At 47.9% G+C, this 15,401-nt stretch overlaps 1 protein-coding gene and 2 long non-coding RNA genes across 10 annotated transcripts in view; 2 read left to right on the plus strand and 1 right to left on the minus strand.

The window, feature by feature from the left end:
* Window positions 1-459: 459 nt before the first annotated feature.
* Window positions 460-3,383, plus strand: LOC146759999 (uncharacterized). Of its 2 annotated transcripts, XR_014948770.1 has the most exons (4): window positions 460-578; window positions 1,298-1,360; window positions 1,813-1,899; window positions 3,267-3,383. It is a non-coding gene; the product is annotated as an uncharacterized LOC146759999 (long non-coding RNA). The 2 variants fall into 2 exon arrangements; XR_014948769.1 differs by lacking the exon at window positions 460-578 and having other exon boundaries at window positions 955-1,360.
* Window positions 2,405-15,401, minus strand: part of AFAP1L2 (actin filament associated protein 1 like 2) — a 54,144-nt gene continuing 41,147 nt past the window's right edge. For 3 of the 7 annotated variants that reach the window (XM_015867357.3, XM_015867354.3, XM_085554767.1), the window contains 14 exons: window positions 12,258-12,460; window positions 11,461-11,640; window positions 10,841-10,930; window positions 10,107-10,191; window positions 9,698-9,802; window positions 8,958-9,169; window positions 7,128-7,273; window positions 6,704-6,815; window positions 6,291-6,527; window positions 6,023-6,200; window positions 5,712-5,879; window positions 5,063-5,244; window positions 4,807-4,935; window positions 2,405-4,117 (listed from right to left, as the gene is read on the minus strand). In XM_015867357.3, the coding sequence (XP_015722843.1) occupies window positions 4,091-4,117; window positions 4,807-4,935; window positions 5,063-5,244; window positions 5,712-5,879; window positions 6,023-6,200; window positions 6,291-6,527; window positions 6,704-6,815; window positions 7,128-7,273; window positions 8,958-9,169; window positions 9,698-9,802; window positions 10,107-10,191; window positions 10,841-10,930; window positions 11,461-11,640; window positions 12,258-12,460 (2,054 nt within the window). In that variant the 3' untranslated portion in view covers window positions 2,405-4,090. Of the gene's footprint in view, window positions 4,118-4,806; window positions 4,936-5,062; window positions 5,245-5,711; window positions 5,880-6,022; window positions 6,201-6,290; window positions 6,528-6,703; window positions 6,816-7,127; window positions 7,274-8,957; window positions 9,170-9,697; window positions 9,803-10,106; window positions 10,192-10,840; window positions 10,931-11,460; window positions 11,641-12,257; window positions 12,464-14,073; window positions 14,158-15,401 lie in introns of all 7 variants that reach the window. The other 4 variants (XM_015867355.3, XM_015867350.3, XM_015867356.3 and 1 more) reach the window with 2 other exon arrangements.
* On the plus strand, window positions 11,544-14,045 carry LOC146760000 (uncharacterized). The gene is made up of 2 exons (XR_014948777.1): window positions 11,544-11,664; window positions 13,773-14,045. It is a non-coding gene; the product is annotated as an uncharacterized LOC146760000 (long non-coding RNA).

Genomic DNA, 15,401 nt, shown 5'->3' on the forward strand with positions numbered 1-15,401 from the left:
GGGTGAGACTCTGAGTCAGCTGCCATCTTCATGCTAGCTTTTGCATCGTCCTGAAGATTTGATTGTCTTTCCAAGCTGATGCTTGATCTTGGCCAGAAGTGGTACTTTCAGTGCTAAAACTGCAGAAGGAAATCAAATATAGTCCCTGATGAACAGGTTAGGCAGCAAGTGAAGGAGTGAATGGTGTGCTACACACAGGTGGACAGGTAAGAGGAAGAACTGGTTATCAGCTTCTGTTTTGAAGTTATCCCTACTGTTTTGTTTTTTTTCCTCTGAGTTTATTTGGGCCAGTCTAACAAGGTTTATTTTCGTAGGCATTTTGTAGCTGCCTGTTGGGTCAAGGTTTGAAAATGATTAGTTTTGCAAAACATTCAGTGGATTGTGTGACCCCAAAGCAGAGCTGGGATGGTTGATGTGCGATTCTGCCTCCCCTTGGAGTTTCAAGCTGACCTGGTCCCCAGCACAGCAGCAGCCTCTGCAGCCACAGCTCAGCCTCTCCTGGGCTCTGATAATATTTGTGTCTCCAGAGACAGTTTGGCTTCATGCTTGTATCCTCCAGAGCAGCACTGGATCACCAGGTCAGTTTGCCCATGAAGCTGTGAACTGTGCTCCACAGGGCAGCAATTCACACTGTTATTTTGTTCTCTGTTGCTTTTCCCATGGCATCCATCCCCTGGGTGCAGCCAGGGCAGCCCTAAGCAGGGATACAAGCAGTAGCTACCAGTCCCAGTGAGAACAGCACCTGTTATTCAAAGGAGGAGAAAAACCCCTTTGCTCAGATGTCCTGGTCTGAATAGTAACATCAGATGTATAAAGAGAGAGACAAATTACTCTGCAGGTTCATTGTCAGGAGGACAATTGTATGAGGCTTTCCTGAGACTGAAAGCTGGCACCAAGACAAAATAATGCTATTGCTTCTTGTGGGAGAAGCATGAATTTCCTCTTTTTAGTACCCAGTCTGTGTCCTCTGGTGCCTAAGGCACAGCAAAACAGGCTCAGCTGCAGGAAGGGCTGACGTTTCCATAGAAGGAAGTGACTCTACCAAGATCATTCATGTAGGCAGTGCTGCATAAGCATCGTCTCTGCTGTAGAAGTGTAATCTTAGGGGAGAATGGGTGATACCAGGTTCACAGCTAACCTCAGAAGCCATGGTTTGTGTTTGTGGTGCTGTCTGGATTCCAGCTGAGTTGCACAGGAGACTCTTCCCAATCTCTCTGTGCCTCCCCTGCTGTGTGGTGGCTTCAGGATCATGAATTCTTCACGTCGTTGCCTCATTTGCAGTCCTCCCTTTCTGCAGGGCTTTACCAAAGAAGAGCACAGCCCAATGGCCCTGCTCGTAGGGCATGAAGCACTCTGCAAGGTAAGGAGGCGTCAGAGCAGCGGGAGGAGAGGGAACAGCCAACCTGGTAACATGGGTTGGGGAATGCTGGTTGTGCACTGATCCCACAGCACAGCAGGACATGGCTGAGCAGTTGTTGGAATTGTTCCTGGCTAATTTCTTGGCCCTTTCTCCTGCAAATCGTAATTAAAAAAGGGTAAGTCGCTCAGGGCTCTTCCATGACTCCTTATTAAATTCATCCCTGCAGACTTGCTTTGAATTCCATCAGAAATGTTTAATGAGAATGTGTCTGAAGGGAGCTCGTGTCCTGAAGGCTGGGTGATGCTTGAGCCTGGAAAGCTACGCAGGGGTCCCTGTGAGCCAGCACTAATCCTGTCTGGCTTAGCAGGGCACAGAGCCCATGGACAAGGCCAGCGTGTCACTGGGTGTCTGGGCAACTGCTGACAGAGCTGTGAAGTCCTCTTTCTCTGTAGGATTCCTGCAGGAGCCTTCACTGGTCGTGGTCCAGGTGCTGACTGCAGGAGGAGTGCCTGTTTCTCCTGAAGGGAACTGGGATTTAGGTAAGTGCCATGAATCTCACTCCCTTAGGTCTCATCTTCCTTCTGCCCTTGTGTTTCTTGTGTAAAGCAAGCAAAATCAAGCCTGTTGTGACTAGTAAATGTCACATGAGCTCTCCTTAAGGCCAGCTGTCGTCTTCAGCTCACAACAAACATGTAGTTCTTATTCTCAGCACTCTGCACACAGCTGCTACCTGGTGGCAAATGAAAGGTAAGGGACTTCTCACACATTTTCTCTCTACTGATTGATTTTGCTATTTGAGCTATTGGCAGGAGCCTGCTTTGTGTCATTTGTGCAAAGTGCAGGGGATCTTGCTGTCTTCAGTAGTTTAGCTGCCAGAAAGGTTTTTCATTTCCATTGCTGTCACTCTAAACTATTTACTGAAGATTTAGTCCTTGTGGATGGCCTAGCTAAGGGACTTCATAATGTTGGTGGTTTGAAGTGCATGAAAGATACTAGAAAGCAGATCAGGGACAAGCCTCACTAAAACAGAATATGCTGGTAACGTAATATTTCAACATTTTATTATAAAACCCTCTAAAGCGCCACTTTATAGGTCACAGTTAGAACAAAGGAAATGCTTTGAGTTAAGAAAACAATGGGGATGCAGAGACATTACTTAACAGTTCTTGTCTGGGAAATGTGTTTACCACCCAGCAGAGCCAACAGGGCAGAAAGCACAGCTGCTCTCATCCATCGTAGCTGGGTACAGCTGGGAGAGAGCTGGACAAGCTCTGGCAGACAGCAGAGTTTATGGGGAGAGTGTGGTGCTCTGTATGTGCCAAGGGTGGGGACAGGAGCTCCTGACAGCTTAGGATGGGGCAAAACAAAAGCTTCTTGGTGTCCGTGGCCTTGCTGTGCTTTGGAGGGGAAGCTCCAACTGGATGGATTCATCTGTGCCTCTCTTTGAACTGTAATGTCTCTAAGTTTTAGCAGTTCCAGGCACACAGTCTATCTCGTTGAACAGCTCAGCCACGGAGCAGAGGGATGAGCTTTGCAGGACACAGCATCCAAAGGCTATGTTAAGTTTTAATGATCTAGAAATAAGGGTGATAGCACCAGGACAGCTAGAGCTGTCCAGAGACAGGGAGGAGAGCAGGTACAGCACCCACCTGAACCCATGCAAAGGGGCTCTTTCCCACAGGGATGTTTAGCAATGTACAGCTGTTGTTATGGGGTATGCTGTGGCTCTGCAGGGACCAGAGAGCATCAGCAATGTATTGCTGATTGCTATGGCAGGAGAACAGAGGTACATTTACCTCCCCCTCAAAAAGGGCATCAGGATCCAGCATCCTCATCCAGCAGGTAAGCAGGCCTGGGACTTCAGTACATCATTAACAAGCCTTCAGCTATGATTATTCTTTTTCAGAACAAGCGCCTTAGGTGAAGGAGATCAAGATCCTCAAGAACTTTTAGTGACTCTGCTTGGAAGATCATTTTTGGACAGAGCCCTTGGTTCCCCCAGTCCGTAACACAGCATAAGAAGGTGAGCAGGGATCCTCCTCCATGTTCTGGCATATCAGCCCTACCACAGGCTGGTAGCATTAAGCATGTGGTGTGATGCATTTGGTCACTGAAAATCCTTGTTGTATGTTTATGTACGGTTAGTTCCCCGTTATGCTGAGAGGGTCCTTCCTGCTGGACAGGTGCCTATGTGCTTCTCATCTGTGTCTTGCTGATCAGTCAGGCCTGGACATCTGGATGATCTGCAGCCAAGGGGTGGCCAGCAGTAAGGCAGGTAGGACTTTAGCTGGCTGCAATTTACCATAACAGGCTGAAAACCATGGGGGCATGAAGAATAGCGGAGGCCCATTCTGAACTCACTACTGTCACTAATATAGAAACCGTAATAACTCATCAATAAGCCTTCAGAGTAGAAATACACAAAACACCCCTATGTACAGTAACATTCTTGTTTACAGTAACTGGGTTAAGAATCTGATGCAAGGATTGCCACCGGTTGTTATTGTTTTAGCTATGTGATGGGACTTGTCTGGAAAGAGCAAGATTGTTTGGGATAAGTGGTAGCAGCAGCTGCTGACTCCACTGCTGCATCCAAGCAGGTGGTGTGAGGCAGAGGAGGCGCTTGGTGTGGGTTGTGTTGCACACCCAACATCCACCTACTGGTTTTCGAATCCCCTTTTCTATGCATGGGCAGTTCCAGTCTTTAGTCCATCTCTGAAAACTGTACTTCTAACTTGCGCCTTTTTTCTCCCATTCCTGCCAAAGAACAAAGGTGAATTAGTCAAAATGGTAAATCTAATAAGCTCAGGAGCAACCTGAACATCTGTTACCCAAGTGGTTTTGGCTACCCAGCAGGTCAGGGAGGACTACTTTTGTTACAGACTTCCAGACAGCAGAGGCACTGCTGCACATGAGCAGGATGGAGATAGTGTGCAACGCATAAAGGAGAGGCAAAGAAAAGCTCAGCCAGTGTCTTTCTTTTGTGACAAAGACAGAACATTGTAAGGAGAGCTCCAGATGGAGCAGTGGAGAAAGTGAAGCTGCTTCTGGCCATGTTGGGCTGCTGTTTCCAGCCACTGGAGATGTGGTCTCAAACTCCATGAGACACGAGCTATATTGTTTGGGAACCTCCCAGGAGCAGACTGTTATGTTGCCTCCTAATTAAACCTCAAATGTATATCAGCAGAGATTCAGTGAGAGTAAACCTCTTGTTTACTACAGTTGCTGCCAACACAAGCAGTGTAGCTCAGCTCCAGTTACACTGATTAATTTAAAGCACAGTCAGAACAAACTTGTGTGGAAAGGCCAGAGGAAAGCCAGGCTGCTGTGAGGCATGGGTCAGGATGCTTCCCAAACACCCAGCCTGACCATAGCCATCCCTGCTGGGCTGCCTTGCTGCCAGGACAGGGAGCAGATGTTACCCCATACACTCACTGGCACGTTACCTTAGCTTTCTGTAGGACTGTCCCCTTCCCTGTCACCATGACAGACAAAGGCCTGTTTTTCAGAGCCGTTGCTGAGTTGACTGGTGAGCTCTCTGTGCTAGTTGCTGGAGTTGCAGGTTTTGTTTGAGTCTGCAACAAAAATAAGGGAAATCATAACTGACTTCATTCTATGGAGACAAATCGTTGCCCTTCTCAGTGCTATCCGGTAGAAAAGCTGCACAGTCAATGCCAATGAAATACTGACTTTGAAACCTACCCGGGGGGCTGTATTCTCCAAATGTGTGGTGTCCACGGTGGTGCCCAGCGTCACAGGACCAGACTCGGCCTTCTTCAGGTTCTCCTTCACCTCTACCAGGCTCAGCTCCAGGTCTACCCTTCGACTCTCCTTCCTCTTGCACTCTTCATCAATCTCCTTCAGCCTCTGCTCGAGGTTCTTGTCTGTAAAAGTAGGTAAGGTGCTGATGGCTGCAGGAAACTGGGAGAGTTTGGGGGTGAGTGGGGGAGCAGGGATCAGCTACAGGAGTTTACATAACTCCTGTACATATTACTTATATTTTGCCCAAAATGGACCATAGCAGAGCCAGCTTCCATTCCACTGTGATGTGGTCTAGATCAGGGTGCTAAGTCTACCCTGCCTGCCAGAGAACCAAGGCAAATCATGCCATCATGACGGGTCCTGCCTGTCCCTTCCATGTCATGAGACACAAACGGGGGCTCAGGGTCCATTCTTTTCCACTATTACAGCACTGATTCCCCTGGCAGTGGATCTCATGTTAGTGTGCCTGTGGTCCTGAAGCTGGTGATGGAGTTGCAAAGACCCTTCTCGTCCAAGGTTTGTCACCTCTTTCACCCCCATGTTCCCCACCTTGACTTGTTTCTGCACGCTGCCTCTTCCTTGACTCTACCTGTACAACTTGCAAGCATCTCCTTCAATTCCCGCCTCTCCTTGCGCAGCTGGGTGAGCTGAGCCCGGATTTCATCCTTCTCCTTCTCCAGCCGCTCCTTCTCCTCCGTAAACCGCTTCACCTCTGCCTCTGTTCTGTTCTTGCCCAGCTTGGTTTCCACCGCTGCCACTGAAAATGCAATGACCATCTCAGACAGGGAAAAAGGTAAAAGGAATACAGGCACGTGCAGTCAAAAATGATTGAGACTTGTGTTAAGCCTTAGGATGCTCAGCAGGCTGCTTGCATACTGCAGGGCAGAGCTTCCCACTCACCAGGCAGTGGCATCTTGGGTCGGTGTGCAGGCATCAGCTGTGGGCTGCCCACTGGTACAAAGCCTGCTGGTGGCTCGGGGTTGGTTTGCGGGAAGGTGATGTTCTGCTGCTGTGTCTGGATTTTCACGGTGGGCATCTGTGGTGGTGGCTCTTCAGGTTCTGGCTTTTCTGGGTGTTTCTGAGACAGAAGATAGGGGAAAAAAGGTGGGATGATGTGGTAGGGAACTAGATCTCTACTGAATCCTGGTCCCAGACCACACTTAAATACCTGCTCTGAGGTTTCCTCCTTTTCACAGGGCTCGGCATCCTTATTCACTGGGGCTGTCTCAGCTGTGCTGTCTGCTGCAGCCTTATTGCCAGCCCTCTCTAGAGCTGGTGAGCTCAGGGATGAAGGCTGACTCGGCTTCTTGCCAGCACAGTGCAGGAAGGACTTCACTGGGGTAAGATCCAGGTACACCCTGTCTTGGTCCCCCTCCAGCTTGCTCTCGCTCTTGGGTACTTCTTCCTGCAAAAGGTGAACATTCCCATGAAAAGAGACCATCTGCTGCAGCTAGAAGCACAGGCCAAGTCTCACTGAAGAGCAGAACACATCAGGCAATCTGAGATGCTTTCCATAAACTCTTCCATGATTGAATAGAGTCACAACCCCATTTTCAAGTCATTTCTTAAAGTGCACCTTACCACTGGCACATCTGGCAGATCCACATCGTCATAGAGCTCTTCCTGCTCTACCTTCCCCTTGGGCAGGTTGTCGATGTAGGCATTGGGCTCGGAGTATTTCCTCTGCATCAGGCTGTGAACAGGTAGCAGGACATCCTATAAGGGGGTGGGCCTTGCTGCATCCTCACACTGTACTGAATTTTGAGCCATCTGTGCTTAAGGCTCTGCACACCCAGCCCCACCAACATGGGTACATGCCCCTTTCCCCATGGCAGCAGTGCACAGGTTGGATGTGTCACATGGGGACAAGTGCTGTCCTTTCTTGCATTGGCTTTCAAGGAGGGCAATCAAGCTGCACCCATAGCTGAAGCATATAGGGACCTCTGTCCAGCTTGGTCCCCACTCCCCCAGCTGCCAAGAAGCCCTGTGGGCACCCCATACATACAAGAAAGAGTTCTTTGCAGCGCTCACGATGCAGGAGACTCTGTCAGCATCCACGTAATCATAGGTAAATTCCTCTGGGTCTGTTTTCGAGCCTGACTCAGACAAGAGGAGCCCCAGCCAGTGGCCCATTTCCTCCGAGGACTTCGCCTGTGAGGTGACCAGACAGATGTTATGAGTAGCTACAGCAGAGTCCCTGGGCTCCCACAGCTCCTGCCAAGCTAGCCTTTGTAGGGGACTGCATTGGCAGCCCTCTGGCCTTGCAGGGAGGAAGATGAACAGTGGGGTATTTATTATATTAAACTTGAGGCTAATTAAAACACAAAAATAAAAAAGTACTGCTCTGTACATGGATTGATTTGCAAATTTGGGACATAGAGATATAAATGCAGCTCCTCTCTCCCCTAGAACATGTAGTCAGTCTGCATTTTTCTTGCAATGGTGAGCAACTCAGCTGCATATGAAAGTGAAAACCTCTCTGGGACTGAAGATACTTTCACAAAGCCAACTGTGGGCAGAGAAGTGCATTTTCTGTTCTAGGCCAGCAGAGTGCAGTAACATGATTTCCAAACACAAGCACAGCAAAGGCCGTTCATTCCTTAAAACAGAGCCCCAAAGCCTCCCCGGGGTCTTAGCAAAGAAAAGAAGGGGAGAGATTAAAGTATGGTCAGGGAAGAACTTCAAAGAGAGCTACAACACAGCCAGTACCAAATTTGCAGCACAGGGAACAGCCTGACATTTTGCAAAATTAAACGTTAAATATTGTGCCTTGAAGTCAGATTTAACAAATAGCCACATGTACTTTCCAGTAGTGAATGACTTCCACCTGAAGCAAGAAGTGGGCTGATGCAGACATCTTTTTGCTTTGATTTGAAGCATTAAAGCAGCAAGTACAAAGCAAAATTCAGGGTAAGTGAATCCCAAACTGGAAAGTATATTTTAAGCTTCCAAATCTGTTTTATTTAGCATAGAATTCAGTGCCAGGGAAGCCAGCCAGAGTCTGTACATTGAGTCTGACATCCCAGCAAAATACAGTTTCTTCCATTCACAAAACATAAATTTTCTCAGTACCTCTTCATGTCTGTCATTAGGCAAAATTTCCTCGACACAGATGTACTCTGAACCAGAGGCTAAACAAAAACACCTAAAAACATCATGGCAGCCACTCAAAGTCAGTTGTTTAGCTATAAATATTCCACCAACTGGAAAAATACAGGAAATGGCTCACATTGTCCACCTCCTACTATAATCACGCTGTTGTCGTCAGAACTAAGATTAGAGATAAGCAGTGCTGGATTCAGGCAAAGGAAAGTAACAGATGGAGATGAATTTACTTTCAGGAGCAGATCTGTGATCAGTTTACTTAGAACGCACTCATAACCCACAGCTAAAAGCTCTGGTTTTCAGGAGAATAATTCTCTGTTCCTCTTAATCACAGAATTAAATCCCTGAAGTGACACCCATCTAATCAAACATTAACTGTCTAAGATGTGTCCTGTGTAACTTAATCATCCCAGCGTAGCCTGTAGCCAGCGGACAGAGATGGGTACCTCCAGAGGACCCTTCATCCCATCCTAAGATGAGCACCTAAGATGATGGCTGAAGATGAATGCTGGAGATGCCAGTATCACAGGCAGCCTGGACTGCCTGCCATGACACCTTCTAGGTGACTGTGGGCTGGTGAACCAAAGTTGGATGCTTCAGGCTCAGTTTTGCTGGACTGAAGGTTCCTCTAAGGGACCTTGAAAGCATTTAGCTTGCAGGCAGAGGATTCAGGCCTGCTATGCCACCCAAGCTAAAACAGAACATATATGGAGATAGATGTACACCTTACCTCCAGAACGACCCGTTCTTCCCCATTGTGCAGGATGCGGAAGGAATAGAGATGATCGGGGCTTGGCTCTGGGATAACTTCACAACCTGCCAGACTTAGAGGCTGCTGAGCCAGTTTGCTTCGGTTCTTGTCCTGGTAGAAATGGAGGTGACCATCCTTTATCTGACACCAGCGGGATTTCCATTGGCTGTTCACTAGCACATTCAGGTAACCTGCAAGCAAGCACAGATTACCTCGTTGTATTGTGCACCCTACAGGTGGGTTCTGAGATCACTGCAAGAAACCACAGGCAATGACAAAGAGCAAAAAACAAAGGTGAGTGTTCCTGAGCCATGCAAGATAGGTTGAAAGGGTTGAAAATCTGTTCAAAATGGGACATTTGACATTCAGGTTAAGTTTGGAGCAGCAAGCTGGCTACACATGGTTGGACAAAACTAGTCCCAGTTTTAGTTGGCCTTCACAACCTCCTCCCACCTGAATTCCACGTCCTGGCTGATGTCTAGGCAGAGCAGCACAAGATACTGTGTGCATGGCTGGCATTATTTGCCTTCTTCTTGAGTCACCCTGTGAGCCCTTGCCTGACCTTGTAAGCAACACAGTCACCTCAACATGTAAAAGTGCACAGAATTACTAGCATGGACCAAGTAGGCAGTGGCCCTTTTGCCTCCTACAATGGAGCAACTTGATGCACAGTGTAGCCAGGTGCTCACCCCACAGCGCACACCACTCACATCACTTACTTGAAGTCTCCAGGGATCTTTCCGGGCTATCTAGAGAGCTGGATTTCTTCCTCCCAAGGTTCATGAGGTTGCTTAGTTTTAGGCCAGTTGTGCCCTTCTTCTTAACTACCAAAAAGGAAACAAAACATGTATGGCTTTTCAAACTCACAGACACGCAGCCCACTGTCCCAGCTGGGTGTCCTGCCCCAAAGCTCCCTGCACTGCAGCCATGCAACGCAACACATTGGCACATATACACAGAACCTCTGAGCTGCTAATTCCTTATACAAAAAAAACCAAAAAAACAATGAAATCAAGTTCACATGCAGTTTTCACCCCACATCCAGTCAGCAGCAGCAGAAGCTGCAGAAGCCTGCTGCACGCAGAGTTAGTGGCATGCTTTCCCCATGTTCCCAGGGGGAGTTTTTACCATCCTTTGTCTCGACCGCCTCAGGATGCCCATCTGTGCTGCTGCCGCTCTCTGAGGCCGCAGAGTACCTCTCGGAGAGGTCCACCTGCCAACAAGCACAGGATGTCAGCTCTGCAGACACACAGCCTGCCTTTCCAGCAAGCACTTACCCCAGGGAACTTCTTTTCTGACAGGGAATGTTCAGGTAGGAAACCCACAGCTTAGGATTTGACATCAGTAAACCAGACATGTCACAGATTTGAGATCACACATTTCTAAGTCCCTGTAAGGGGACACAGGCAGAAGAAATTGCCAGGTGCCCAAACAAACCCATTCTGGCTGACCATCATGAAGGTTTCTTTCTCCTTCCACTCTTCTGGAAGAAGCTGCTACCAGGGGAGCACCACCTTAACATTGACTAGACATGGTCTTTAGCCTTCTTGTTCAGGGGTTTACATCCCTTCCAAAACTCCTGCTAAGCACAACTTCCCTTCAGGGTAAGATAGCAGCTGTTCCCCTGTATAGAAGGGAAGTGTTGGAACAATTCTGGGGGAAATTTGCAGCAAGAAGTTTAAGACTCCAAAGGAAAGTAATATTGTTCCAATAATGCTCCTTTTTAGCACAGAAGGCTGATTACATATCTATCAGTCTCTGCTCAAACAAAACTAATGTACCTAGAACTGTTACTTAAAGGGATAGGGTGGGAATGTCATCCCTACAGTGCTATTTATCCTATCTGTAGAGACCAAGTGTACCTTTGGGTAATTGAGACGCTGTGAGTCCGGGATGTACTGGTTGCCTTCACTGCCTCCTTCACACTGCAGACCACTGGTCTCCTGGATCACCTGCACAGAAGAAAGAAAACATGTCTGGTGAGTTGAGCTGCAGTAACCCAGACATGAAAATGAGGTGCTGTATTTGTATATGGGCTTTTAGTGAGGAAGGAGTTGGAGCATACAAGGACAGGATGAAGATAAGATATGGTCTTGCTGGGATTCAACAAGAGGAACGTCCCTTGGAGATATACAACCCCACAAAGGACCATGAGGCACGTAGTCCTCCCACATTTCACCTCATTTTTATCTTCCCTCTGCATCACCAGGGAGTTGATGCAATAACCCTACAAGACCCTTCTAAAAGGCTCTCTCTAGTTACCAGTTATTCCCTGCACAGGTGGGAGTACTCTCACAATGCTCACACTGCCACTGGCACAGAGAGAAGCAGGGACTGAGCCACCTCCCATGCGTGGAGGCAGCAGGACAGCCTTGCACATAAGGCAGGTATGACTGACAATACACCCTGAAGGAAACACAGCTCAGGGACCTGCCTTCCCTGGCAGGTGAAGGCCTGGGTAAACCCCAGAGGTGTCACTGACCCTGAGCCATTGCTCTGCCTGATCTTTACTCTGCAGCCCCAGCACGATGACATCAGCGTTCATGGGGATGATCTTCAGCTTGTGTTCTTTCTTCCTCACTTGCTTTTCCTTGTGAATGACAGTGCAGCCCAGCAAATTCACGTCCAGCTGAGGGCTGTGGTCTTTGGAGCTCTTGTAGCACTGGGAAAGGAAGATGGAAGCCAGGTAAGAGACAAGAAGAGCCTTGCCTTCTGCTTGTTGGCATGAACTGACCACTGGAAGGCATTCAATGCAACCACATGCATAAAGCGCACCAAAGGTTTAGGTCCTATAAGGACAAGAGATCATTTAGCCATGCAGCCTACACACAGGTCACCCCTACATGTACATGCAGACACATTCCTATGTATACGTATAAAAAGTTTCATATACTACTTACTAGCTGGCCATGTATGGGGTTAGCCAGTGGCTTTAGTATCCCTTCTGCTTAATCATTTGAGAAAGTTTTCCCAAACAGAACTCTAGGTATCTGGGGAGTTTGGGATTCCAACAACCCTTAGATCCCCTCTGCCACCCCATGCTCATGTCACTTCTGAAAATGGAACAGCATCCTTTCATTCACAGAGTCACAGAATGACCTGGGCTGGAAGGGACCTCAAGGATCATGAAGTTCCAACCCCCCTGCCTGGCATTCACAGTATTATTTTTTTTTGAAGTGTTACCTCCAGAGGTGCTTTGTCAGCATGGCCTAAGGCATCATTCCCCTCCCCAGCTCAAACAAACAGGTAGTTTTAGTCAGGCAGTGAGGATTTACGCACCAGCAACCTGGTGTCCTTGATGACACACAGCTGTTTTGCCCACTGTCCCAGCCATTTCTTTCTCCACAGGAATGCACAGATGCGGGCGTCCTTCATCAGCTCAATGGTGGCTTCTGTGGATGGCCACTGATGGGTTGCTGACTTGCCTTTGCTGCTCTCTTCTTCATCATAAGATTCATAGGAGCTGCTAACAGCTTCACCATCTTCTATAACAAAAGCAAAGCTTTAATACATCCCTAAGACAACCCTGGGCCTGTTGCTTGCCTCAGCCACACTCAGACATGCAAAAGCTTCAAGCATAGGAACGTGTTTTTTGAGGATATCCTACCAGAAAAGAATCAATAGGAAAACAACCCTTATAGATTGTTTTTGTTGTTGTTGTTGTTATTGTTGGTTTTTCCTAGACCAATACCAATCTCAGTATTTTAAGGTTGATAGTCTCAGTCAGCAAACACTCAAAAGACACGTCTCAGTTGGCCACAAGTTTGGGAATATTCCCTTAGATGCTTTCTGACACTTGCTGCTTTTTTTTTCCTGCCAAGATGCTTTCTCTGCTTTCCACTGCAAGCCAAATACAATTTTAAGGCAATAGCAAGCTACAATCATCCCTTGTCCTCTGAATGTCAGAAGTAAAAATGATATTTGCAAAGCCATGCAACAAGCAAGGATCTATTGTATTTGAGATGTCATTCCACTTTTCCTCATTGGGCTAACAAACCTTCACTCAGCATTGAGGGGACACAGCAAGGGACTCTGAAGTAACACTGCTGCAGCAGCAAGAATGAGTCATAAGTGGCAGCTGTAAACAATAGCAATCACATTTTTCCACATTCATTCTGAAAGTGATTGCTCCTTTATCAGGATGAGCTGAGATTTTCAATGCTCAGCTCTAATGGTAGGTTATAGCAGCTGATGGGAACAGCTGGTCATTGGCACCAGATTCATCAGAAGCAGCAAAAATGGTCCCATTGGCTGCAAGGGAATTTGCAATGCTTTGCTGGTATTTACAGTGCAGCTTTTATTCACAGGACCGGATGCCTATCACTGCTACTTAAGCTCACTCAGCAAGACAGTAAGATTCAGGCACTGTCTATGTAGTTTTGCAGTTTTACCTATCAAACAGAACCAAGAAATACTATCGTTTCCCTGATCAGAATTGAATGACACCCACCAAATCTGATTATCTACAGAAGGTAACATTGTCAGATTAGTGGGGGTGGAGAAGAAGAAAAGAGATAAAAAGCATTAAGAACTTCAGTGAAGCACATTGCTTAATTTGGGTTTGTTTTTAAAATAGAAGCTGCAGTCCTATGCCCAGTCCCATCCTGCAGCATCCCTTAAGTGATCAGCACAAAGCTGCACCACTTAAGCAAATCTATTAAAAAAACAATGCTGCCTTTCAAAGTCTAAATACAGCACCCTGCTGGCTCAGTATCTCCATACCTGCAGCGTATCGGTTCATCTTTTAGGGGAAAATATTAACCTCCAATGCCTTATCCATATTTATGTCCACAGGCACTTGGAGCAGAAGTTCACTGTTCCTGGGAAGCCAGGGGAGTTGTGTTCCTCACTAAGGATCATTCCCTGTTTGGCAGTGATGTGGGAATGCCCAGCCATCCCACATGCCAGAGGTTCCTGAGCCAACAGCCCTGCCTGGTGCACAACCAGTGTGGGTAAGTGAGGGGCCAGGTGATTGCCCTCCATGCACGTACTGGGCAGTGCTGGGGGAGCAGATAGTCTTCTTTGCTAAAAATTAGGTTTTTAAAAAAATAAAAACAAAATGGAAAAGTGCTTCAGGTTTGAATGCATGCCGTACCCATTGTTATCGTGGCATAAATAACGCCCTCAGTAACCTGCAACCCTGGCCTGGGTCCAGCCGCAGCAAGCCTACCAAAAAGACCTGCACAGTCAGAAGCAAAGAGAAAGGGAAACAAAGAGAAAAAGCCACAGATAAGCAAATGCAAAGAACAAGGGCGTCAGGCTGGCTCGGCCCCACTCCCCCCGCTGCTCAGCGCTGCCCCATCCCCATGTCAGCACAGGGCGCCATGTGTGGCCTTTGGAGAGGTACAGTGGGTCTGGGTTGTGCTCAGCTTCCCCCCCAGAACAAGGGGGTTCTCCTTAAAAAAGGGTCACCATCATCAGAATTAAAATCTGCCAGTGCAGCTGAGCTGCTTCAGCTGGAATCGCGGCTGCTCCCTTGGCAGTCTCGTCACCACTTGCATTTTCACTCCTGTTTCTTATCACAGCCTTCAATTATGCAAATAGAGCAAAAGGAAGGGAACGATAAAGGCTGAACACATCTCAGCCCAGGAGGTAACAGAACGAAGCTGTACCATGAAAGGCAGCTGTTCCCAGTGGAGAGGTGGGGCTGCTGATGAAAGAGGGCCCCCAGCACCCAGAGGGGTCTCTGCCTGCTTCGTTTTAATTCATTCACCCGCAGTTTTTTAGCTGCAGTCCCACCTCTGGGACTGCACAAATCCTGTTATCTCCTGAGCCCATCTGCAGGCTCAGCTTTGATGTCCTTTCTTGGCTGCACACTCACTCCTTCTACTAGCAGCCCGATTCTTGTTTAATTTTGCTCACCCATAGCTGGGAGGGATGTAGGTGTCCTCCAGGGCTCAGATCACCTGAGCAGCTCCTGCTCTGCCCTCCCCATCCCAAGCTCACAGGACAGCAGCAAGGCAGAGCCAAGGCTACAGTTTTACCCTGTGGGATTGGAACTCCAGCATCAAGGCAAATCAGGCACCAGCTGCTTGGTAATGTCCTAAAATCCACTGCTAGTGCAGCATTTAGACCCCTGCAGCAGCCCCTGGGGGAACAGCTAAACCAGGGGGACTGGGCACCAGCACTCACACACTTACTCCTGCTGCTTTCCTTCCTATGGCTGCCCAGGTTTGGCCTTTTTAGGAGATCCTCATTTGAAATAGACACTGTAGCAGCCTGAGAACACTGCATCCGATGCTCCTGTTAGCACAGCTCTGTCAGAACCTACAACAACCTAATCAACCTAATTCTGTCAGTGCTCCCACCACCAGGAACTTGGGTTTTTCCTCTTTCTATCACACTTGCAGGACTCTGATCTCCCTGATCCTCAGCCCTCTAAACTGGCTCTGCTGGGAGTATTTGTACCCTTGAGAAGCAACT

The sequence above is a fragment of the Coturnix japonica genome, chromosome 8 (genome assembly GCF_054131305.1).
Source record: "Coturnix japonica strain WE chromosome 8, WE-NBRP24, whole genome shotgun sequence".
NCBI classification, from domain to species: domain Eukaryota; kingdom Metazoa; phylum Chordata; class Aves; order Galliformes; family Phasianidae; genus Coturnix; species Coturnix japonica.